General features: G+C 34.1%; 1 protein-coding gene across 1 annotated transcript; it reads right to left on the minus strand.

Moving 5' to 3' along the window:
• Positions 1-8292: 8292 nt before the first annotated feature.
• Positions 8293-25619, minus strand: LOC149537465 (Low-density receptor-like protein). Its single transcript, XM_089798897.1, has 2 exons — positions 25200-25619; positions 8293-9020 (listed from the first exon to the last, which is right to left on the minus strand). Exons 1-2 carry the CDS (start codon positions 25354-25356, stop codon positions 8869-8871), a joined length of 309 nt encoding a protein of 102 aa, XP_089655023.1. The 5' UTR covers positions 25357-25619; the 3' UTR covers positions 8293-8868.
• Positions 25620-27646: the final 2027 nt, after the last annotated feature.

Here is a 27646-nt window from a genome sequence, read left to right on the forward strand (position 1 = left end):
AATAATACATATTTATTTAATTAATAGTGTGAAGAAGAGCAGTAAATTTAATTTAAAATGTTAATCAGATTTAGATGTCTACAAGTTATATTGGTTTCATTTTATTCCATTTGAACTTTCGTTTTCAATTAATGGTAAAAATAGATTTTGAAGGGGACCTGAAACCCTTTACATTCTCTTAGAAGAAAGATATTTAGCCACTAAAAAGCATAAAATGTCTAGCAGCCCAAAATAGAACAACCTAAGAAAGTCATGGATAGCTCAATCCAAGACCAATAATACAATGATAATTTGTTTTAAAAAAGAAAACCTTTTAGTCCAAATTGTCCAAAAGGGATAATCAAATCCCACAACCAACAAAACAAAAAAGAAAAACTAAATATTTCCTTTACTTCATTTCTTTTGGATAAAAAGGTCATTTCAAGTTGGGGAGGATACTTTTAGAATGTTTTCTAATAATTGGGATCTAGCCATCCTCAACCACAGTTGCTTTATTATGCCAAGAGTGTGAATCTAGTGGTCCATCAAAACGTAGAGATCTTGTGATTGAAACAACACAAGAACCACCAGCCACAAAATTGTTGACAATTGGCTAATGGAGATATGTAATTGTTGTCATTTATGGCAACACATGATGTACATGCTTACAAGAAACCTCAGAAATAAAGATACTTAGTGTTTGGTAATCGAAAAATTGTCTAAGTATAAAATTTGGTATACAACAGTGTATTGTTTTGTTTATAACTTGTTGCTAATGTCATATTATGACTAGCAAAGTTAGATGGAAATAGTATACATGTTGGTGATGATGTGTATAACCTTGGAAGTTAGTACAAAACAGAGATAATCATGTTTTAGCGAAACAGGACACTGGAATTGAAGGAAATGATTATTTTGTTTACAAAATAATTACTTGTCCAATTAGGGCCAACATCCTAGATGTTTACTCTAAGTTGGAAAAGTATATTGTGGTCTTAGCCGACCTAGCAGCAATTTGTGTAAAGGCATGGTATTTATACAAAAGACATTTTGCGAATTCAAATTTTGTGAAGTGCTATCATGTAATTGTGATGTTGAGCAATTATATGCAAACTTTTGTGAAAGCGATATATGCGAAGTTTTATGAAAGCTATTTTGTGATCCGAGATTGAGCTGAAGATCAGAGATCAATCAAGGAAGAAGTTACAGTACCTATTCCAGAAGTTTGAATACTTGTTTGGGCAGTGAGATGCATGTTTGGGCAGCGACCTCATCTTGCATCTACTGTACGACAACTCCTAACAGGGTTGGAATCTCCTAATAGGGACTCCTTATACTAAATTTGCTCATTGACTCCTAACAGGGTCCATCCTCTAACAAGGAACATATATATTAGTATATTATCTAGTGGGTATCATCCCCACCGGGTTTTCCCTTGGCCAGAGTTTCTCTAGTTAACAAAATATGGTGTTAGGAGTTATCTCTGTACATTGTTACTATTACTGTTCAACATTACTTTATTAGTTTGTAATGCTTGGTTTAAAGTAAGAAATAATATCCAGCTGGCAACTAAAGTTTGTAGATTACTGATTCCCCCCTCTCAGTAATCCCTATTTCTAACAAAAACCAAGGCAAGTATCAAGGTTTTCTTTTCTTTTTTCAAAAAAATCTATGAGTCTACTACATCAACTGCATCATGTCGAACAAAACCAACAACTTCAATACAATATGCCTGCACATTTGAACACACAACAGCATCCGGACAAGCCATATCACTACCCATAGTAACGACAATTAGAATAGGAACAAGGACATGAGCATTGGGAGTAGGCTCAATAGTGAGGGAAACATGGGCTACCTTCTTAGTAATAGTGTAGTGTTTGGAAGAAGCCCCCTTTCACCATGAAGAAGCCTTATTAATCCTTGGCCTATGAAGACCAAAATGAGCCACCAAGTGCCCAGCGTTGTAGCATTTTCTACATCTAAAGGGTATTTCTTCATAATCCAAAGTCTAAATCCAAACTCTCCCATTAGGAAGCCCAACTTTAAATTTCTTAGGCAAACCCTCTAAGATGTCCACCTCGAGAAGAATTCACGCATAAGTGGAGAGCAAAATGTTTGATAAATCTTCATCAACCATCAAGAAAACACCAATCGCATTTCCTACCACTTCCAACAGGGAATCAACCCAAAGATGAAGAGGAAGGTCAGGGGGCCAACCCAAGTTGGAAACTTAGAGAAAGTTTCAGTAGTAGGGGAAAATTCAAAATGTCATAGTTTCACCATCAACGGATGGTGTTAATTCAACTAGGCGAAAGAAGGGCCACAAAGGATCATCTTTCAAACTTCGGTTTCATCAAACTTGACAATGAAAAGCCCCTTAGCCATGGGGAAAAGGTGGATTGAAGCAAATACGATTGGTTCCCATTCTCTGGGAATCCACACATGTAAGTCTAAAAGACTCACCCAAAGACCCCCTAGAACCCACAAACCACAACATAATCGGAAAGATCTTTAATTTCTTCCACAATATCTTGCACCATGTCTGCCTCCAAGCTTAGCAAGAACTTGTTACACACTGGAATGGGATCCTTCCCCTCTGAAGGAACCGAAAACCCAGCTGGTACCCTAACATGATAAGATAAAAATCTGCCAGAACCCCTAGCATCAGCAAGGGACACCTTGGACGAACCCTCCTCATCCACACCAAGGGCAGAAATTGTAGCAAAATGATGAGGGAACCCCAACAGTCCCCAACCCAACAAGATCATCAACTAGGCGAAAGAAGGGCCACAAAATATCATCTTTCAATCTTTAGTTTCATCAAACTTAACAATAAAAAGCCCCTTAGCCATGGGGAAAAGGTGGATTGAAGGGGAAAAGGTGGATTGAAGTAGATATGATTGGTTCCCATTCTCTGGAAATCCACACAGGTAAGTCTAAAAGACTCGACCAAAGACCTTGGAACACACCAACCACAACATAATTGGAAAGATTTTCAATTTCTTCCACAATATCTTGCACCACGTCCGCCTCCAAGCTTAGCAAGAAATTGTTACACACTGGAATTGGATCCTTCCCCTCTGAAGGAACCGAAGACCTAGCTGATACCCTAGCATCATAAGATAAAAATCCGCCAGAACCCCTAGCATCAACAGGGGACACCTTGGACGAACCTTCCTCAGCCACGCTAAGGGCAGAAATTGTAGCGAAATGATGAGGGAACCCCAACAGTCCCCAACCCAACAAGATCCACACTAGCACCCATAAGTATGGGAGCAGAACCATCGGCGAACACACCTACGATTCTCGCCTGCACCATAGGAACCCTTGCACGCGAAGAGCACTCAACAGCAACAACAAAAACAAAAGGAGTGAAACCTCTCAAAGCCACAGAACTTCCCACAACCTCAGGCTGCACACAAATGGTGGTCCAATCAGGACCCTTAGCCGCCTTCTGCAACACACCCGCAACATGAGCACTGCGCTCATCTTGCTAACCTAGAGTGATTTTTGTTTTGTTGCGTAGGTAAGCTTTCCTACTATAATTAACCCTTCACTATCATGTGTTTTCTCAATTTTCCTAGTATGCTTAGAAATAAGCACGTCCCCTATTTCGGTAACATTTTGCATCTCTAAAAAAAAATGTACATCAAATGGACTAGGTAAAGTACCTAAATTCAAATAGTGCAAATCTTAGTTAAACTTCTTACTCCCCAAACTTTTAAGGACATCAAATTTATTGCTATACACCCCCTTAGGAATGTCCTTTCATGACAATTTATAGTCTTCACCTTACCACGTAATTTAACAAGAATAAACCGACTTGATTTGGATGGTCTAGTTAGATTAGGGCCTATCTTTTCTATTTAAACTAGTTCTATGCATCTCAAGAGAGGATCAACGAGATTTAGGATCCATCTTTGCATAACTTCTTAAAAGATGTCTACATTTGCAACATGCATAACAATGAAAAGGAAGTGCTCGTAGTCTATCTAATAAATCCACTTTAATTTGTCTAATCTAATCTTTAAAAATTAAAGAAATGATTATTCATGCATAACACAAGCAAAAGTAGGTAATTTTCTAGTAAGTTTATAGGAAGGACAAAATAGTTTCCTAATAACAATTGCAATAATTGGAAAATATCATGTATCTAAAACTCCATTGGAAGTCAATGGAGGCAAGTACATATAAGATCCTTAGATTAGAGTTACTCCATTACAAACCGTATATGCTAGGAAATGATGAATAGTCTACCTAATGTAAAAATTTACTCCTCCCCCAAAAACTATATTCCAATCAATCATTTGAAAATGCCACAAAAAAAAAAGGTACTCATTTGAAACTAATTTCCATGTCCCCTTTAATATTCCAATTCCTATGGATCGAAGCCTCTATATAGCCACTTTGACATATGAATACCATAAAAATGCATATCAAGGAATGCTCAAGCAAATATAAAAACATCACCAACAATAGAAATTAGAATGACAACTAGAACGACTTGATTTTTGCATTTCTTAGGAAATCCATTGGAATTCAAACAATTAATCATCTATTGGTTAAAACCAATTTCCTTCATTGCATGTTTTACGAAATGGGTCACTTTTTCATGCTTAGATGAAGCAAGTTTATTTCAATTAAGAGCAAATTTGAAAGCAAAGTTGATATCCCTATCAACCACCATGCTAGCAACCACCCTTGCACACACCAAAGAACAAGAGTAAATGACCAAAAAATCTGTGGGAATTGGACCCCACTTATCCAAATGCATGAATGGCTTACAAACATCAAAAAAATGAAAGGAAAAAACAAATCAACAAAAAGCTTAAAGCCTTATACACCCCAACAACCACCATGTACCTCATTTGCATACCATTAAAACCATTCCAACCAAAATAAAGGTCAATACTATTGGATTTCCACAATCCATGTCAATATTGTATGCTAGTTTCTCAATTTGAATTTGTGCAAGATTTTATATCAACATTTTAAATCACTCCATGCTCCATCATTAGGATGATTAAGAGTTAAAGAAAATAAAAGATAATAAATTACAAAGTGTACACTAAAACACTAATGATCAAAAATCTTGCACGAAATAAAAGTATTGAATTTTATTTATCAAAAAGAACAAATTTTGTTGATGCTTCAACTTTTAGATTTCTCACAATTGAAAATAAATAGATTAGCTTGTAGTTCACTTAGGAATTTAAATAGTTAATCCTAACATCAATGTTAAATCTACTTCCATATAAATAAGTATGTAGCTATAGAGAGAACTAAGTAAATGATGATATATTTGCTTATGTTTTTTTATATTTTGAAAAAAAAAAAAAAAGTAATCAAATACTTTAAAGGGCTATCATCATGTTAGGAAGGGTCTGTTCATTTTGGCTAACCTCCAACAACATGTATACAAAATCAAATATATCAGTTCCAACAATGGAAAAGCTCCTTGAATATGCAAATATAAATTCATTTCAAGTACCCAACCAAAAAAAAAAGTTTGTTCATTTTGGCTAAGCTCCAACAATGTGTATATAAAATGAAATATATCAGTTCCAACAATGGAAAAGCTCCTTCAATATGCAAATATAAATTCATTTCAAGTCCCCAACCAAAAAAAAAACCAAAAAATCTTGAATCTACATGATTTTGCTCAACAAGTCTTGGATTAATTTTTAATTTTTTTAAAATAATAAATGAATGCAAACAAATGTCGTTGAGTACGAGATGTAGCAATAACCCATGCAATTTTTTGCTAAGTCTATGCTAAGTAAGAAAGGGATGAACAAGATTCAGCAAATATTTAAACTTGGATTTTTTTAAAATTAAGTGTCCAAGTCCACGCTCATAGAGCCAACTCTTTGCCCACGGGAATGACCGTAAGAGTTGAATGGACTCAAGATTAAGATGTGTAATATATATGGATAAATATGTTAATAGATGCCATTAATATAAGTAACCGGGTGAATTAATATTTGTGCATATAGGAACAAGATAGAGAATTAATGTAAGGCAAAATTGCATGGAGATAAGGATCCAACTTTTAACAGAATTGCATTCGTCATTAATCTTAAAAATATTAAAGCATTTCAGAATAGATACAAAACTAAATAAATAAGAAATAGCATGGGCATGGACATTCATGAGTAGGATAAGCAAGGCAGATAAACAAATATTCAAATAAACCTTCATATGATTAAAAAAAGGCAAGTTCGTGCTTGAACATCATTAATCTAAAATCTATAATAAATTGTTCGGTAATTACTTGCCTTATTTAAGATCTATTGCTCTTCTAAAACTAAACCACCTTTCTGCATAAAGGTTGCATAAGGGATGGTGGAGAAATAGTGCATTTTGTTGCGATTACAATAAGAAACAGAATTTGTGGGACTAAATCAGGCTGTGGGTAGCATCAAGATTTCCTCGATGGGAAAGAAAACATGCATAGGAATGAAATGTATACAGGCATATCAATATCATATATAGACATCTATCTAGATAACAGAATATAGTGGTAAGAATAAAAAGATAGGCAGGCTTTGCATGGATAGGAAGTGTGTTTAGAATAATCAAAGCTAAGTACAAAATTGACTGTCAACGCATAAACAGAGATATGAGAGAAACAAGCACCGATCAAGTTTTGATATAAGGGCAGGATGGACATGGATAGTACTATGCGAAAAGAGGATCAACACAATTAGATTTGAATTAGAGAAGGATCAGAGGTAGAATCGCCTCCAAAATGTGTTTCAGAGATATCAAAACTAGAGTTATAAGGATACCAAACATGCCCTAGCATGTGTTTTAGGAAAATTAGTAGACGATAACAGACAAGCTGAGTCATGGAGGATGAAAGAGATAATGGTCACATATAACAGGGGAGTAAAAGAAGACCAAAAAATAAAGAAAAAGGTAGTGAGAAATTTCTTGTCTGTATTAGTTGTGACAAAGAAAAGTGATACATGTTATTCCAAACATTAGAGATAAACAATTGTGCTACTACATTGAATGTGTCCATAGAAATATGTTTAAATAAAAAAACTAATGATAGCATTAGTGTCCCCTCTAACAAGCAATACTCAATGGACAACCAACAAAATATAAGCATTTTTGGCATACTTAACTACAGAAAAATCTACTACCTATATAAACCAATAATTTTGTGCCAAATTTATTGCCTGTGCCTGAAATAAACAAGGATTAATATTATTTTTCTTTTGCCAAATTTTTGGTGCATGCCAATTTTTCCACAAGTTGCAGTTAGAGTGCTTTAATATTCATCATATCAAGGTTATAGGAGGGCAATTAATCATTATGGCAACTAACCTGACTGATCAATCAGTAGATAAAGAATCAAAACGGCAGCTAACTGGTTTTTGAGCTTCCTGAGGTAGATTTATGGGTCATGTGACTAATATTTCACCAAATTCTGAACTGTACAGAAATATGTTATAGGATATTGTCGTTACCATTTCATTCTATTATCTTCCAGCTCCGTATCATAAAACATGATATAGATAATATTTTTGTTGGCCAGTTCATTGCTGCTATTTTATTTTACTGAAAAATGGTAGAGTCATAGTGTTGAATCCCCCTGATACTTTTCTTTCCCTTTCCAGTTAAAGCATTCAATCTCTGGTAATCCCTTCAGAAAGAATTTTATCTCATTTTCAAGAATTATGCAACTTGGATATGCACAGAGTGCGAACATCCTTAAATAACTGTAAAATTAATTAAGAAAGAACTGAGACCCAAAAAAGAAGGAATATAATCAAGGAAACAGTAAACATTCAACTTATGATCAGTTCTAAAGGCACAGAAAAGGCATTTCCTCCTATTATCATTAACGGATTTGATCTCATAGGTGCAAGTTTTTCCTTTGATTTGATTATTCAATCAAGAAATACAAATCTGGCAAAGAAAGTGCTTGGCATTCACAATAAGTTCCAACTTCCCCAGCAATGTTCCAGACCCTCAAGGCACTGCCAGTCTCAAATTTTCTGTGAAGAAAGAATACATTTTTAGCGGGTGATGCTCAGAAATCACCACATGCATTAACTTATTATATCAACACTAGAAGAGTTGCATGAGCTCACACCTCATTCACCACCCTTTGCATGCACTACAAGAAGTTATAACATGGGCATTCAGAATGAATGTGATTCTACCGAGCACATTATGGCACCACATACAAGAAATGAAAAAGGAACATGAGTCTCGACTCAAATACAGACTCTTGTGGCAAACAGAGTGGTGATTAAAGTCCTAAGCAACTATCCTGGAACATCAATACACTATACATAATGTAAAATTTACTCCTTTTATTTGTTGGAGGAACCCCCTGCCATTCCATAGTGTGCACAGATGTCCCAACACTACATGATACATTTAAATCATTATCACTCCAAAGATAGATAAAGCTTTGGCCAGTGGAATAATCAGCAACAGCTATATTTCCCTCAAACTGTTTTGCTGATTTTGCTAAAAGAAAGATCAATGCCCTTCAAAGATCTATAAACAAAATCATCGGACTGCTTATGATACTAATGGTAATCTCTAAATTACTTAAAATTGTTTGTTAAGACCCAGAACATGTTCAACTACAGTGCATTTTGTAATGCCATTACAGATAAATGTTTCGAGTAACAATTTTTTAAATATCAATCAAGCTTTATGCATTCAGAAACCTATATTAATAGAGCTTTACATATATCATATAATTTATCCATGATTACAAAATCACCAGTTCTAAGAGGAGCCATTAAATAGAAACTATTTACCTTATCATTATTCAGAAACCAACAGCACCCCTCTCCCATTTAGAACCAATCCAATTCCCTAAAGCCTATTGCTTAAGTAAGATTCCCTGATTTCTACCTACAAATAAGCAAGTCTCCGAGGATTTGCCTTTTTGGTTTTGTCCACCTTTTTAGCTAGTTTCTTGATTGATTTCTCATTCACTCCTGCATCTGACTCGTCATTGAACCATCCTACTGATTTCTGAGCTGAATACATCAGCTGTGTGAAGCCTGTTGAAACAAAATAAAAGAGAGTATGTAGCAAACTAGTAACTAACTGTAGAAACAAATAGAAAAATCTGAAAAATTAGATCAGCATGATACAATCTATAATAAGAGACCGGAAAATGGGCGCTCCTTGAACACCAGCCTTAGATCATAAAATACCATATGGTGGAAAATGATGTCACCAACAAACAAGTGCAACTAATCTTAAAATATCCTTCCTGGGTATCATCTGGAAAAAAATCAATAATCCTACTATTGAGAAGCTCAAAAATAAAACTTAAAAACAAAAAAATTAAACCTGCAATACTATCCAAACTTTCTTTGTATAGATATTCAAATAAATTCAACCTAAAAAACCTCAAAATGTATGTTTTATTCCTGATGTCAAACAGGTTGGACCTTGTAGACTAAGGCCCTGAAAAAATTTCACCCAGGTTAAGCACATAAAAAGGTGGACAATCTGATGCGGCAAAGTGAGTTTCATCAATCAGCCTGGGCAGGTAGAAAAATTGAAAAACCTGGAAATACTTAGGTTATTCATATTTCGCTGGGTAAATTGAAGAATCTTCATTTTGTAGATAGTCACAAGTCACCAGTAAACATGGGAATCAAAGATCTGCGTCACTGCATTGAAATGGGGTTTAGGAGTTCATGAACAAAAATATGCTTCCACGAAGATGCCTCTACCCCTGTTCTTTGTCCCCATCCTCCATCCTCTCTGCTATTTTTATATGAAAATAGTTTCCCAGGATTGTGAGAATACTACTGGACACCCTCCTTTTGCGTTTTCATGTGCCACTTCCATGAGAAAGTTGATATTGGAAAACTACACCTAAACAATAATAAGGAACTTGCTGAAAAGCCACAGTCATAGGCAGATCTCTAACATGAGCATGGGAAGTCCTGGTTTTCAATCTTAGCTGATTCATTGAAAATAACATGGTATCAGAGCAATGCTAGCAAACAAGCGTATAAAGCAGCTGAAAGGACTGGTGCCGAGTGGGAAATCAATGGACATGTCCAGAACCATTATGCTGGAAGCGCAGTCCAATGGTCTGGAATCTGGATCATTCATATTGTTGTCCTTGTCTTTTCACTCCTCTCACATGTCTCTTTGTAAATGGGTGGATAATGTATGAAGTATTGTTATGTAAACTACTGGAATATCAATCAAACAGATGTTGTCCTGCTTTTCCTATGCACATAACCATTATCAGTGAACAGTGTATATTCTAGTGTCGTATGTATCTTTTCTGTGCAATATTTGGTTGTTGAAAATCAGAATTTATATTTCAGTTCTGCTCTAAAATATTCAATGATTGTTATCAGAACTGAGGAGAAGCTGTGGGAAAAGTTGTGGGGAAACTGAGGAAAAATGTAAGTAGAAAATAAATCGAGAATTGAAAAATTCTCAGGGCAAAACTTGAGAATGTGGGAACTATTACTGGAAACTTTGCTGGTTCAAAAGGACCTTGCACTGATGCTGGAAGGAAAGGCAAAAAAATTGGCCATGAAGTCTGATGATGGGTGAGAGATCCATCAATGTGCTATTTAATATTGCAATGGAGAATACAGCAAAAGGTCTTTGTGTTGTTTATCCCACATGTATGAAATGGCTTCCAGATCATATAAAGCAGTGTTACACCAGTACGGGGGTACTTCGAGACGCTGGGACGCCGGGGCAAGTTTCCAAGACGCGGGGAAAATGGGCCTCATTTTCAGGACGGCAGGGGGATGGCCAAGGGACGGCAGCAAGGAGAGGACAGGCTAGAGAGGCGTGTTGTATAGTATACATATAGAACTTGAAATGCTAGTTATGAAATGGGGTTTCAGTAGTTCACTAGAACATACCAAATTAAAATACTTGAGCATAGTAAAATTGCAACATGAATTAGAACCATTGACAGTCAACATAGTAACATATTACATACCCAATATTAACATTCAAAAATCAAAATTCAAATAGAAATTCAAGTACACATCCCAGCGGCGGCATAATTGCGGAATGGCAGAGGTGGGGGTGCTTGGGTACTCAAGTACCCGGTGCGGGGACGTCTTGGGGACGGGTACTTCAAGGTTTGAGAGGGGGATGTAAGTCTCCGGGTTACACTGATATAAAGCTTTTCTAATTAAGGAGTTATATAATTTGAAGATTAATGGGGCAGAGTTTTTGCAAACCATTTAAATGAAATAAGCACATTGATCATCCAGTTAATCTCTGAGCATAAACTTGGATGATAGAATCAAGGTGCCATTTTGTTATTGTGCTCCATACCCAATAGCTGGGAAGTTGTTATGGGTATCAGCAACTCCGTAACTGTTGATGTTTAGTAGCTTCAGTCGGATAAACCTATGAATATATATAATTATATATGAGATACAATTTATATGTGTGTGTTTATTATATATATATAATTAGATTTGTTATTATATTAATTATCGAAATAACAAATAGACATGTCCCATGAAAGGACATTTCTCTTCATGGCTTATGCTCATTATAAATACAAGAGATTGCTCCTTTGGAACACACGTAATAGGCAGTGCTTAGTACATTTGCAGCAATCCTAAAAAAATAAAATGGTATCAAAGCAAGTTGCAAATGTATCAAAGAAATTGTATCTTAATTAACCAAATATATGACTTCGAGGCTAGATAAACTCTGCTATAAATGAATCAAATATAGGATGTTCTAATATCAAAAGTGACAGGGATTTGGATACAGTAAATAGAGCATACGGATAAGCCACGAGAAATGTACAGTCGACAAAATTACCAAGGAATGAAGTATTAGTATTCATCTATGTGCAAGGCAAACAGATGGCTTACAGATAACTGGTCTCCTATGGATGGTTTCGAAGCTACACAGTTGCTTGTACTGTGGGGAGGTCTGTCTTTGTGCAAGGGCATGCTGGCACCAAAGTTTCCTGGGCGCAGTAGCCTCTCTTCTTGTGGGCCAGTACGGCTATTCTTGGCAACGCAGTAAAGAATGGTATCACAGACCGTGTGTGAGGAAATAGTAGTCCACAAGAAGAAGAAAAATGAGAAGGAAGTACAAGCATTGAAGGGTGGACATGCTGTTTTTTGTAATAGAAATTGTATAAGAGCTTGATGAAACCCCCATTGATGCTTGCTTAAGTTCAGTATCCCCATCTCTCTATGGAGGTTTCGCTTCTTCTAGAATCATTCAGTGATAAGACAATTTTGACTTCCTTAGATGCTCACGGAAGTTGAGACAGCGTGTTCACAAATTTCAGATCACCCTAGAATCTCTTCAGCCAAGAAACTCTTAAGGTTTTCAGTGTGGAAGCACGTAGAAGAAAATATTTAAGCAGGGGCCCAGCTTTATGAAGTGAAGATAAATTAAGATGGACTTGCTCTATGTTTTCTAGAGATGAAGAAGGCACTGTAAAGTGCAGTATCACATCCTAACAAGAAGCAACGATTATCAATACTTCAGAGAGATTTAGCTGTAAAGATATTTAAGTGAACGATGATTCCGTGTTTGCAGAATATTACAAACAAGGCATACACGCACTATGAAAAGTCGTGCAGTCCAATAAAGGTATACACAAAAGCAGTGGGCTTGTAAACATTTATTGGCTTGTCCATTTAACCAAAGTCTTCTAAACCATTATCTACGATGACAGGGGACAGTTCGATAGGTTGAAACGACGTGGAAATCAAAGGAATAGAAGTAAAGTTCACGTTGAAGGATATAAGAGATTGGGAATTTAGTCATGTTGTGAAGAAATAAGAAAATCAAAGACTATTAAATATATTAGATATTTAACCATATAGAATAAAGATCAATTTTGACATGAGATCCTACTTACTACCATAAGAAATTGTGATATCCCCATTTCGGCATATAAATTAAATAATAATATATAAAGAATATAATATTAATAATCAATAATTTATATAAAATATTATAATTATACTAAGATACAAATATAAATTGTTATATATTATATAATTATAAATATATATATATATATATTATTATATATTTATATATAATTAGATATTTATATGTCATAGATAATTAATATATATCTGAATGACAATAGTATATGATATTATATCTTTGTTATATATTAAAATAATATAATATATAATCATATATAATTAATATTAATATATATTACTAATATATAATATATAATCATATATATTTAATAATATAATTCTCTTATTAATATAATTAATATTAATGAAAGGGCATGACTCTTGGAAATATGCATATAAATATAGGTTACCAAATAATGAAAAGGAGCAGAAAAAATATATTACAAAATGGATACAAATAAAAAATATAGAAGAGAATGTCCTCAAACGGAACATTACAAGTGGTATTAGAGCATCGATCTTGCCATCCTGTAAAATTGTACATAAATTTGAAGAAAATTGCTATTTAAAAACATGTGAAGCAATATCTTATTTGATTAGACTGAATTATAAAATTGTCAATATCTTCCCATCCTAAAACAATTCAGCAATGCATGAAAAAGCTAGAAACTAAAAATATTATTCATGGTGCCCTTGTATTATCTCATTTTTTCTAATTCATGGATTCATCTACATCTAAAGTCATGCCAACATCATTCTTGAGACCAGCAAACCACTACTCCTATATTGAAGACTGGGGAATACAGATAAAGAAATAGTATGAGGAAGAGGGCATCCCCCGGCCGAGTTCCTCTGCATTTGGTGGCTTCAGTTTGAGTCCCGCGTCTTCTTTTCAGCAGCAACAGCCGAGCATGCAAAGCGAGAAACATATTCATCTCTTCACCAATGAGAAAAAGAACATCTTTAATCACCCCATACACAAAGAGTGGAAATGGATCAAATATTCATCGCCATTGAACTCACGAAACATGACCGTCACCCACCAATGAATATATTACAGTATGGACCTTAGTAAGGTGGCAGAATGGTATATGAACATTTACCTTCACCTTGCAAAATTTAGTCCACATGGATGCATTGATTGGGAATAGGTAGGAAGCGCTTCAGCAAGAGGAACAACATACGGTGTAGGAAAAGGTTTATATAATGGACATAATAGTATCCATCCTGCACATTATTTAAAGACCCAAAATTAAGGTGGAAAATGATATAACATAGAGTGGGCTAGTTGCTAGACAAATGAATAATCCAACATTGACATCAAAAGGAGGCACTGTGCGGAAAATATATGACTGTATATTGGAAGATTTATTATATTGCTGTCAAGATTATTATATGCCCTGTGGAGAGATGTGCATATTCCATATTGCTGGTTCATTCATAAATTTTTGTGAGTAAATGTTTGCCAAAGTATTAGAGGGAACTCAATCTATAATTTGGCGTAATCGTCAAGCATGATTGTGTAATGGAATCAGGGTATTTAATTAGCCAATAGAGAGATGCAATAGAGGGATAAGGAACTGATGAATTAGAGACTATTCATCGGTAATGGAAGATTAGAGGAGTCGCTCTTTAGGCTTATACATAACAAATATTTCATTCATGTAAAAAGAGATCACTTGTTTCAGCAGTCGGAATGCTCAGTGAGTTGCTTACATCATCAAATCGACTATCAAAAGGTATCACCACATAACCTTTAAAGTGACGGACCTAGCTTTGGTATCCGATTTCCACATGGCACTAAGTGACAAATAGAAATCTTTTAACAAGGCGATCATCACCCATACAACTCCCATCGTTGGCCAATAATGATATCTTTATTTGATAAGTTATATCTCCCTTTAGTAGAGTTCATGTGGGGAATAAAGAAGGCAAATAGAATGTGAAAGGACTCCACCATATTGGAAAGTGAGGTAAGTAAGAATATTAAATAGACTATTACCAAAGGAAACTATCAATGAATGAAAGTTAAAGCACAAGGAACATCATCCAATCTTAATTATTTATGAATAGAGGTACTCCTAGCGGCATCAATGATGGAAAAAGGTATGTGAGGTACATAATTAAAGGCAAATATCCCTCTCACATTTAGTTGTTTCTATAGAAAAACATAAAATGGAATGGTATAATTGCATAGATGCATATTATTCAATATCTTACTACAATTAACAATCAATAATGTTCTTTCTACTATTAACTTATACAACTCTAATATTAAATCTTAACTGAAATTAGTTTCCAAATCATTTTTTGTGCATAACTATTATGCCAAAATTTACTCGTAAGAAGGAAACAAGGATTAATTCTTTTGATGAATATTGAATATTTGATACTTATAATTGATTAATTATAATGGAGTGATTGATTCCCAAAGATGATAGGGTTCTAATTAAATAATTATCAAATAGGATGATTACAATTAAGTAATGATTGATTAGAACTGAGTTTCCAAATTCTAATATTGAATTCTAAGTGAGATTAGTTTTCAATCATTATCATAACTAATGTTGTTAAGTAAAACTAATTAAATTATTGAACATCATCATCTTCCAAGATAAGATAAGGCCTGCGGTGGAATGGGCTGGATAACACCACTTGAAGGTACTAGGATAGGCGTGCGGTGAGATGGGCATTGGGTTGTATCATCCAAGGGTACTAGGTAAGGCCTACGGTGGAGAGAATACCCCGGGGTACATCATACAAAGGCACTATCTTGGAGATGATGATCAAAGAGAGATAACAATAATGAGGGAAAACGATGAGGCCCATGATTGGATAACAAGGCACCCTATTATAATTTCTCCTCCCATACTCCGAAATTGATGAGTTAATAAATGAACTATACTTTTGATTGACAAGTCATTAAATTGAGACCATAAATACCTTGTCAAGGGATTGATATAAGGAAATCCTAAAAAGGAAAATTTATATATAAATGTGTACTAATAATATTTTGTGGTTGCAGGTTCACAATCAAGGAATTGCATAACATGAGTCTTCATCTGTCTACATCATGTTTGCTTCGTGTCTTCATCTGTCTGCATCATGTTTGCTTCGTGTCTTCATCTGTCTGCACCGTGTTTGCTTCGTGTTTTCATTCATTAAGATGTATATTTCATAAATCTTTTAGGACACTTGTATGCAAATATGTTTTATATCTATGAAGGAGTTTGTATCTGAATGATTTTGCTTGAGGGCAAGCAAATTCGAGAGGGGAGGACTGTGATATCCCATTTCGGCATATAAATTAACTAATAATATATAAAGAGTATAATATTAATAATCAATAATTTATATAAAATATTATAATTATACTAAGATACAAATATAAATTGTTACATATTATATAATTATAAATATTTATATATATACATATATACATAATTAGATATTTATAAGTCATAGATACTTTATATATATCTGAATGACAATAGTATATGATATTATATTTTTGTTATATATTAAAATAATATAATACATAATCATATATAATTAATATTAATATATAATATATAATCATATATATTTAATATAATAATATATAATATAATTCTTTTATTAATATAATTAATATTAATTAAAGGGCTTGACTCTTGGAAATATGCATATAAATATAAGTTACCAAATAATTAAAAGGAGCAGATAAAGAATATATTACAAAATGGATACAAATAAAAGACATAGAAGAGAATGTCCTCAAACGGGCCATTACAGAAATTGTCAAAGGTAAGTATGCTATATCAATTCAAATAACATGTTTATAAAGTTATGCTAATATTCATGATAATGGGAGAAATTCCTAGTATTATTTTTAGGAAAATAAAATGGAGTAAAATTCATAATAATACTAAATATAAATAAGAATGTTATTTTAAATAATAATAAGAATAGGATAATAATATTGCTTTGAAAATAGAGATAATATTATTTGTTAATACGATTATCTTTATTAGAAAAATTAAATATTATTCTTGAGTATTCTAGTAGTCTCTCTCCTATTTCCAATATGTACTACAAGAGCTATGTGCCTTGATCTTTTCCTCTGGGGATGTTCTAGCAGGAAAAAAGAAGATTGATATCAAATTCAAAGGGAGCATGACACTTCTTCAAAGGTAAAGAAGCTCAAAAGATTGATGTTCAGAAGGAGCATGACACATCTCTTTGGAGGAGCTGATAGAGGATATGTTGTAGTTGATCTTTGAAGCTCTTGATCATATCAAAATCAAAGGGAGTCTTCAATTCATGTAGACTCTTGGTATCATGTGTGTGACTAGATGATTTAATGAGCCTAGCCCCTGTGTACATCATGAGGAGTGACGACTTCCAAATGATCATCACTTGTATTTGCAGAAGTTATTGGAAGGTGATGATCTTACAATAACTCAAGTCATAATATACATTTTATGTAAATGTTGAAACAGATCATGATGGATTATATCTTGTAAACCAACAACTAAGTGTAAGATGTTATTCACTTGACAATCTATAGATATATAATAGGTATTTGGTGAATATTATGTATTGATATTCTACAGGCCATTAACTTATTGAGTAGTTAGTATCATGTGTTGATATTCTAATAGGAAAATACTCAGAGTATTTGGTGAATATCATGTGTTGATATTCTGATAGACCAATACTCATGATATCAAAATGGTGGATATCTTTTGATCAAAGATATCCTTAAAATTTGTCATGCCTAATATTACCAATGGTGTAATATATGTCTTGTGTTTGTCCTCCTTAGCTAAGAGGGAGTGTTGATGTTTGGTAGCTTCAATCGGAAAAACCTATGAATATATATAATTATTTATGATATATAATTTTTATATGTGTGTGTGTGTGTGTGTGTGTGTGTTCATTATTATATTAAAGCAATATATATATATATATATATATATATATATATATATATATATATATATATATATATATATATATATATATATATTAATTATCTAATTAGCAAATAGACATGTCGCAAAAAGGGACATGTCTCATTATAAATACAAGAGATTGCTGCCTTTGGAACACACATACCAAATAGGCAGTGCTTAGTACATTTGCAGTGATCCTAAAAAAAATGATGATGTTGTTGGGACTCTTTTTAGCAAGAATGTGAGGAAGAATCAAGGAACTTCATTGCAAGACACTTTGATAACTGGCAACAGAGGTATATCCCAAGAAAGAGGAACAATTAACCACCAAAGAAAATCTAAATCCAACAAGAGATCAAATCACAGAGGTGGTAATACAGGTTGCTGGTTTTGTGGAAAGAAAGGCCACATAAAAAAAACATTGTTCGTCATTTAGAAAGATGGAAAATCAATTAAGGAAATGAGGTAAATGCAGCACATGAAGGTAATGTTGATAGACATTTTCTTTTCACAGAAGATGCACAACAGGTGCATGGGTGCCAGATTTCGAAGCTTCTTTCCATTCTACATCCTGTCAAGAGCTTTTTACAAGCTATCAATAGGGTAAACCTGGCAAGGTTTATCTTGGTGATGATGAACCTTGCGACATTATAGGCAAAGATCATGTTTTATTGAAATTTTAATATGGAAATAGATGGCTGCTCTGAGATGTTAAACACATGCCTCAACTCAAAAGCAAATTGATATTTGTGGGACAGCTAGATGCTCTGGTTGTACCTTCACTTTTCATTCAAGCATACAGAAGGTAACAAAAGGAGCCTCAGTAATTGGCAGAGGCAACAAATCGGATAGTTTATGTGCTAGAGAGAGGCAAGCTGAAGTGGGAGCTGTGATCCTGCTGTGGACAGTGGCTCAGAGAATTGGCACAAAAGGCTCAGCCATCTGAGTAAAAAGGACCTCAACTTTCTGAATAAAAGAGGTCAACTTCCAGGTTTGATATCAGTTGATTTGGAGTGGTGCAAGCATTGTATCTACGGAAAGTAAATAAGGATCATCTTCTCTACCACAAGACATGTCACAAAGTCAAGACCATTGGAGCTCCTGCACTTGGATGTCTTGGGCCCCACAGAGATCACATCAATTAGTGAATTTAATTTATTTGTTACTTTCCTAAATGATTGCACTAGAAGTTTAAGTTTATATGCTAAAAAGAAAATCTGAAATGTCTAGCTTATTTAAAAAAATTGATGCACGTGCAGAAAATCAGACTGGTAATAAAATCATTCTTTAAAAGGACAACAGTGATGAATTTTGCTGTATAGAGTTTGCCCATTTCTTTGCAGATAACGGTATTCAAAGGATGAAGAGTGTTCCGTTCACCCCTCAAGAAAATGGTGCAGCTGAGAGGTTGAATAGAACGATTTTGCAGAGAGCTCACATCTGCTCTCCAGAGACAAATTGGGTAAATAGTATTGGTCAGAGACTGTTTATAAACCTATATATTTACCAAGGTCCATTATCTCAGTCAGATTTTAAAATTCCAAAGAAAAAATGGCTAGGAAAGAAATTTTCATGTAATTATTTGTGGGTGTTCAGATGTGAGGCCTTTGTTCATGTCCTAAAAGAGAGAAGACCGAAACTTTAAGTCAACTCAAGGAGATGCATCTTCAATAGATGTGGAGATGAGAAATACAACTACAGACTACTTGTAAGTTGTAACAAAGATGTGATTTTAATAAAAAAGTGTTCCCAAGTTTGCTTGAACAGAGGAAGCCTGCAAAAGAATGTGTCAATCGAAGATATCATTTCTAAAAGTACTATGTTTAATCAAGGAGGGCTTCAACTTCTATGCAGGAACAAAAGAATTTAGATCCTTCACAGCAATTTGGTGACAAGTTTCCTTTGCATACTCCTATGCTGCCACCATTCATGCAGCCTTTACAAACATCTCCACAATCTTAAACTAGTCGCCCCAGCAGCTAAATGAAAATAATAATAACAATGCTGAAAAGGAAATTTCACAGGTGCAATTTGGTCAATTACAAAGGTATACCACAGAGCGTAGAGCATCATTAAAATTTAGCGATTTTATTCATCAATTATTGATCTCTAATCAAGTTGCACCAACAACATTTGTACGAGCTTGTAATGGTCAAAATAGTGAAAGATGGATGGATGCCATGAAAGAAGAGATGAGTTCTCTGATGAAAAATCATACAAGGGATTGATCTGTATTCCACCTCGCTGGAAAGCTTTAGAAAATAAGAGGGTATACAGATTGAAGGAAAAAGATGGTCAGAAGAAATGATACAAAGCCAGATTGGTAGTGAAGGGATATATAAGCAAAGCAGTGTAGATTTCTAAGAAAAAAGCTCACCTGCGGTAAAAATTACTTCCATTCGGGTAGTGTTGGAATTAGCTGCTGTTCACAATCTTGAATTGGAGCAGCTTGATGTAAAAACCACATTTCTCCACTGCGATTTGAATAAGTTGTGTATGCAGCAATCTGAAGGCTACAAACAAAAGGTAATGAGGATCTCATCGGAAAATTTGCATGGACCGAAGCAAGCCCCTTGACGATGGTATTTAAAATGTGAATCCTTCATTATTGAACAAAATTTCATTAGATGCGAAACTGATCTTGTGTTCATTATAAAGTTTAAGAAATTGGTGAATTTGTTTTGCTATTGTTGTATGTTAATGATATGCGGGTGAAAACTAGCATGGTTGTTATTTGCAATTTGAAAGAGCAGTTAGCTGACGAATTTTCTATGAAGGATTAGGAGAAGCCGATAAAATTCTTCGAATGACTATCATCAGGGATAGACAAAATAGAGAGTTGAAAATATCAAACGGAAAATATATTGAAAAGGTTTTGGACATATTTGGCATGAAAAATGCTAAGCCTGTCAGCACACCTCTCACCAATCACTTCAAGCTTTCAGCTGACATTTCTCCTCAGACACAAGAAAAAAAGAAGCTTATCGAACAGGTGCCTTATTCCTCTGGAACACTCATGTATGAAACTATTTGCACAATTCACTAGCAAGCTGTTAAAAGGATTCTTCGTTACTTGAAGGGCACTTCCAATCATATTTTGGGTTTTGGAGGAAAAGATGCACAGCTGCAAGCTTTTAATGATTCTGATATAATCAGTGACTTGGATGAACAGAGACTAACCACTGGATATGCATTCACTTTTATGGGAGCAGCAATCAGTTGGATCTCAAGATTGAAATAAGTGGCAGCACTCTCTATTACTGAAGGTGCAAATGAAATTTGCAGTTGCAGCGATTGTAAGCTTGGTTGAAAAGCAAACAAAAGGAATTCACCTTATACAGGGACAGGGACAGTAACAGTGCTATACATTTGACCACATATGCAGCCTTTCACAATAGCACAAAGCATATAGAGTTGAGATACCATTTCATCCGGAACATTCTTGAAGAGGGAAAGTTGCAGTTGAAAAAAGTACATATTAGTGTGAATCTTGCTGATGCATTATATCAGTAGTCACAAAGGAAAAGCCTGAGTTCCACAGAGCTTCTCTTGACCTCGTCAAGATGTTACAGTAAGCTTGGAAAGGTGGAGAATGTCTGTGTGGAATTACTTGCAGCAGTCACGCTTCGAGGAATTTGTTGGAAGCAAAGTCCAACAATCTGGACCATTCATACTCTTGTTCTTTTATTTTCATCTCTCTCATATCTCTTCATATTTTCTGGAGAATTTATAAATGAGTAGATAATGTATGATGAATTATATTGTAAGGCTGTAAGCTGCTGGAATATCAATAAAACAAAGATTGACCTGCTTTTCCCTTGGGAGTAGCCATTTACGGTGAACCATGTAACTCTCATGTCATGTACTTCTTTTCTGGATAATATTTGGTTGTTAGAATAAAAATTTATCTTTCCTTTCTGCTCTGAAATACTGGACAAGGTAGATGTAGTTCTTGTGAAGTGTGTTTCTTTTCTGGATAATATTTGGTTGTTAAAAATCAAAATTTATATTTCCTTTCTGCTCTGAAATACTGGACAAGGTAGCCCGTAGAGAATAACATGGTTTCAAAGGAAGGTTAGTCAACAAGTGTAAAAAGTAGCTGTAAAGCCTATTGCTGAGTGGCAAATAAATGGACGTGTTCAGAATTGTTGGTCCACAGAAATTAACACGGGAGCAAAGGTTAGTTAACAAGCATCCAGAGCTCACCCTGCTGCCCCAATGTAGGATGGGTGGGAGGCTCCTGCAATCCGCCAGGAACTGTAAAGCCTGGTCGACGTGGATATCAGAGCAAGGCCAGACAACAAGCATATGATGCAGCCACAAATACAGGTGCCAAATGTGAAATCGATGGACACATCCAACATGGCCATCAATCAAAGGTAAGCACACCAGCATGCACTGCAGACTCGGATTTTTTGCACCTGCTCTTGTACCAAAATGATGGAACAACCATGATTTATTCACCATTTGTTTTAGCCTCTATACAAGAATTCCGACATGTAACAAATATATGCGCATTCACCAAGAGAAAAAGATGTTGGTACTTGGACATTGGTAGTGCTTCTCATGATACCAAAATGAAGAAATAACCCTGATTTACTTATAAGATGTGATACAAAAGTACAACAGCATGTGTTAGTATATTGCGAATTCAGGAAATGAAAAATCATCATTTGACAAGATCTACAGCAGATCTAACAGCGTGACAGCATTACACAACTTATTGCCTAGTTTTGATATTCAGTTTCTAATGGTTGGTTGAGCTTAATATCACATTCGCACAGTCACCAAGAGATGGAGCTGGAACTCAGAGATTGGTAGAGCTAGTCATTTCTCAGCCAAGTTCCCAAGAGTCTAAATTTAACAAGTAACTAGACAATCAACTAGGAGGAAGGGACCATTAGTGGTATAGCTAACTTACCGCACTTAATTGAGGTGGCATTCTATATCGGATTGTGACAATTTTTTTTAGCTGTCTCTGTATGCGACCTAACTTCTTAAAGCTGAGATTTCAGCTTTAGGCAAATAACAATGTACTCTACAGGAGACATTATACGCAAAAGAGTCAAAAATCAACAAAAGCAGAAGTGTTGACCAATACAAGACCTCATTGCACCAATAATCATTCACTCAAATCGCCGCAAATCACCAGTACTTATGGACAAATGTCCTAATAGTGGTTCACAAATGAGCCAATCCTTAATCAAGAAGGCTAAAATAAGGGAAAAGCCTCGGTAGCCGCCTAGGCTAACTTCGTACACCTAGATCTCCTAAACCATAAGTCTAATTTTGCTAATTTTTTTGGTGAACTTTCACAGATGAGTGGAGAGCTTAAAGCTAAGGTTTCAGCTTTTAGGTATTTACGGATCTCTCTGTAGAAGCTGTGGACGAAGTGGTCCAAAAGTTTCAAAATGTTCATTCGATACCCACTATGTTCTGCACCAATAGTTGCTCACTCAAAAATGCTAGTACTTGTGGCCAAATGTGTAGTCTTTATGAAATGTCCCAATAGTGGTGCATAAATGGGCCAAATCACCAACCAAAAATGACTGATTGTTAGTACATATGTGATTGGCTATTAGTACATGTGTTGTCATTTTTTTGGCTATAATTGGAGGGTATCTATGACAAAAACAATAACGGTTATCGGACCCCCTATTAGTAATGGTGTCTTTCCCCTACTGGTAATTTTATTGTGTGACCTAAGTTATCGATGTTGGTTTTGATGCTGATGCGGGTGCGAGGTGTTGATGCGTGGATCTTGGGGGGGGGGGGGGGGGAGAATTTTGGATGCGTTTGGGTGCATCCATACATAAATATATATATATTTTTTAAATATATATATATAATAATTTATGTATGCAAAGAAATACAAGAAATATACAAAAATAAAACATTTTCTAGCAATTGGCATAATCAAATTTAAATAACAATAATAGGAGAATGGATGGCAATGAATAGGGCCGTTTTAGGGTTGTGAGGCAAATAGGAGAAAAAATATAATAAAAAAACCTATTAAACACATTTTAATAAGTCACTTAAGTGACTGGGCGCTCAAAATGGTTGGATGCTCATGGGATGCGCCCAAATGCTCAACAGATTCTCTATGGATGCTCTCCCAAGCATGCCGCATGCATCAGCAAGATTCTTGACAGCATCCATGACGCATCCTAACGCCTCCGAGCATCAAAATGCATCCACACCCACATCTGCCCTATTTCCAGACACATCAGTAACTAAGTGTGTGACAATGAGTGAGTAACTATTAGACCCCAAGTAGTAATCAGCGCCTTTCCCCTAATTAAAAAAGAAACAACAGATTATTTTCATATCTTCCTTGTTTTCAATAGTAACATCCTTTGTGCTTGGGACGTTAATGCAATAGGGACACTCACAAGAACATAAAGGATCGCAACACATCAACAACAAAATCACTCGTTACTCAAATCTCAACAATACACCCAAGCTAACTTTGAGCACCTATAACTTCTAATCCATATGTTGAAATTGCCAGTTTTTTTGGTGAGTGGGTAATTAAAGAGCTTAAAGGTAATCTTTCAACTTTTTCGCATTTATGGAGCTCTATGTAGAACACATCAAGTGCAAGGTGGTCTAAGAGTGTCATTTGAAAATGTTTGCCCATAATCCGTTATGTTCACCCCACACAAGCGGTTCACCAAAAACATAGTACTTTTTGCACTAATGGACCAATCAGCAACCAAGAAAGCTAAAAAATGATCAACTATTAGTACATGTGTAATCGGCTATTAGTGCATGTGCTATCATTTTTTGAGCTTTTTAAAAGCATTCATTGAGGGGGATCAATAAGGGCTAACATATTAGTCATTGGACCCCCAGCGGCTACTGGGTCTCTTCGACTAGTGTAAACCTTGCTTATGAATATTTAAAATATGACAGACTTACTGGACACAACCATTAATGTGATCCAGATTTTAGCAAGCTCTACACTGAATGCAGCTCCAAGAAGATTATTCAGATCGTTGGTTACGATTATGAAAATCAAGGTCAAGATCAACTCATCTGGCAAAAGATAATTGCATAAAACCCCATCCACAGAATTTATCAACCTAATAAGTATAAGTAGCGATCTCCATGCAGTTAAAAGAACTCTTCTGATGGGTTTTAGTGATTTTAAGTAATCAAGGTCATGACTTCGCCTCAGAGCAGAAAAATTACAATTTCATAGAACCCCCATGTGGATTCAATTACTCTCGGGAAGGGCTAGCCCCCACTGACACAATCTTTAAAAAAATGAAAAAAGGGTAGGAAATCTTATCAAATATCCAGATCTATAAAATCTTCAGCAACGCGAAAAAGGAAATAAGCAAGAAAAAGAAAAAAGATGCAGAAATATGAGATTGGAAAATCCTACCATCCCTCACGGCCTTAGCGTCGTAGTTCTTTTCCCTAACCTCCTGTAAAGTGGCTGAGAGCTTCCAGTAGAGAGGTCTTCCAACATAGAATGCTACAACGCAAATCAATACCAGCACCACCAACCTTAGAGCCAATCTACTAGCTTGGGTTGCCATTATTATTATTTTTTTTGCCCGGCTCAGATCGTGGAGAATTTAATCTGAATAAACGGCCAAACTAAGGCCCACCCTGTCTTAGTATTGTTTTGGTTTACGGTGGCTCACCGATTGAATACAGTTTTTGATGGATTATATAAATATTATTCAATTTGAAATAGAGATTCGACTTTGAAAAAATTTCCTTATCCTTCGCTAAGATACTGAACGGGGGATTTGTTCCGAAGGCGATGGCTATCCAGCAGATAAGAATACGCTGATAGATAGCTTTTTTATCTATTTATTATTTAAATTAAAAATATAAATTAATACTAGCAGTTGCATGCACAAATCCGATAGATCAATAATAACAATAAATATTATACACACAAAACAATCTAAAATAAGAGACGCAATGCGTCATAATTCCTGCCTAACGCATAACGCATAATGATTGTAGAGGTGTAGATGAGTGAGAATAAGGGTAAATAGTGCTAAATTAACATTGTGAATGCATTAATTTTTGCCTACAAATGCACTTGTGAATACGATAGGATGGCTCATATTTTGTTGTTAAATTCTCGTCCTAAAAATGCACTTGTGATCTGATAGGATGGCTCATATTTTGTTATTAAGTTCTCATGTTATATTATTATATCTTTGGGCATTTAAGCCCAAAAATAAGAGGCCAAAGTCCCCAATATGACACCAAGTACCTAATATCATACTACAATCAATACATATGCTTTAGACAAATTTGCACCTTCTATATTAACAACTTAAAACATGTGCGATGAGGAAAGATATCCATACCAATATTTGAATTATAGAAAAAATAAAATGTATTGAAATATAAAAATATTTTATAAGTAAAACTAATTGTTTAATTTTACATGGTTAGAGAAGGTTTATTCTTTAATGTTTTGTATTTCCATTTTTTTCATAAAATTAAGTAATTTTTAATTATAAAATAATATCTATATAATTTAATATGTATATTTGTAAATAATAAATAAATGTAATACATATAAATTTGATATTGCTTAATAAATATGATGTAATAAATAAGAAATAGAATATAATTATTTAATTTTAATACATAGTTTATAAAATCTTAATAATAATTTACATATCTTTTATAATTGAATTAGTTTTTTTTGTGGTTATTTCCTTTAAAAAAATTTATGTAAAATATAATTATTAATTTAATATTAAAATATATATTTACGTTTTAAATATATTTAAACTAAATGATAAATTGTTTAAATATAAAATATTAATAATATTATTTAATTTATTTTTACAAAAGTAAAATAATAGTAATAATTTAACTACTTTTATTAAAAAATCAAAATTTTAAAAAAAATAGAAATTCAAATACAAAGATATAACATATTGAAATTATATTGTTGTTGAGAATTAATATTGATTACACATGTTGTGTGAGGTGGAAGATAAAATGATTGAAAAAAAAAAAGCTTAGCAACTTGTCACAAATGTGGAAAAAATAAAGTTGTAATTAATGCATTCATTAATGTAAGATGAAGTTATTAGAAAATATTTGTAATTTTGTTGAAGAAAATTAATTTTCTTCCACCAAAAATCGTATGGACCAATAGAATGAATAAAAAATGTGATTTATACAATAATGAAAAATTAGAAAAAGATATAAACATTTGAAGTTTCATATAATCTTTTGAATTCTTTAATTTGATTGATCAGTGTTAATGTCATATTAGCACTGACATGAATGCATAAATATTCCTGCTATGGCAGGAACTAACAATCTAAAACTAAAATTACTATAAGCTATATATAATAAGAAATAAAATAATTATATTTAATTATAATACTTAAAAAAACTACTATAGATAGGTAAGAGCCTACAGCACAATGATAAATTGTGAGCCTCTTATATGAGGTCTTGGGATTGACTCTACACAAGATGATAATAATTAATCACATAATAATAATGAATCTTGGTTTTGGCCTCTTACAGATCAAAAAAAAGAAAAATCCTCTAAACATGATATGAGGACCAAGAAAGAAAAAAGATGAAATAGGAATGTACATAAAAGTTTCAAAATAAAAAATAATAGTAGTTGTATGTTTTTGTACATACAACAATAAGCCGATAAGAATAATTCATTTTGTGGAGTAAGAAAAATTACACATAAATGATAATTGATTTAAAAAAAAGAGTTATTATAATTTTAATAAATTGACAGTAGTTTTGAAACATTTGAAGTAAGACCCTCATAAGATTAGCAAATCATGGTATAAGTAAAAGAAAATAATATATTTAAGACAT

The sequence above is a fragment of the Cupressus sempervirens genome, chromosome 9, assembly GCF_028749045.1.
Source record: "Cupressus sempervirens isolate cs-2001-9-10 chromosome 9, ASM2874904v1, whole genome shotgun sequence".
Lineage (NCBI taxonomy): Eukaryota > Viridiplantae > Streptophyta > Pinopsida > Cupressales > Cupressaceae > Cupressus > Cupressus sempervirens.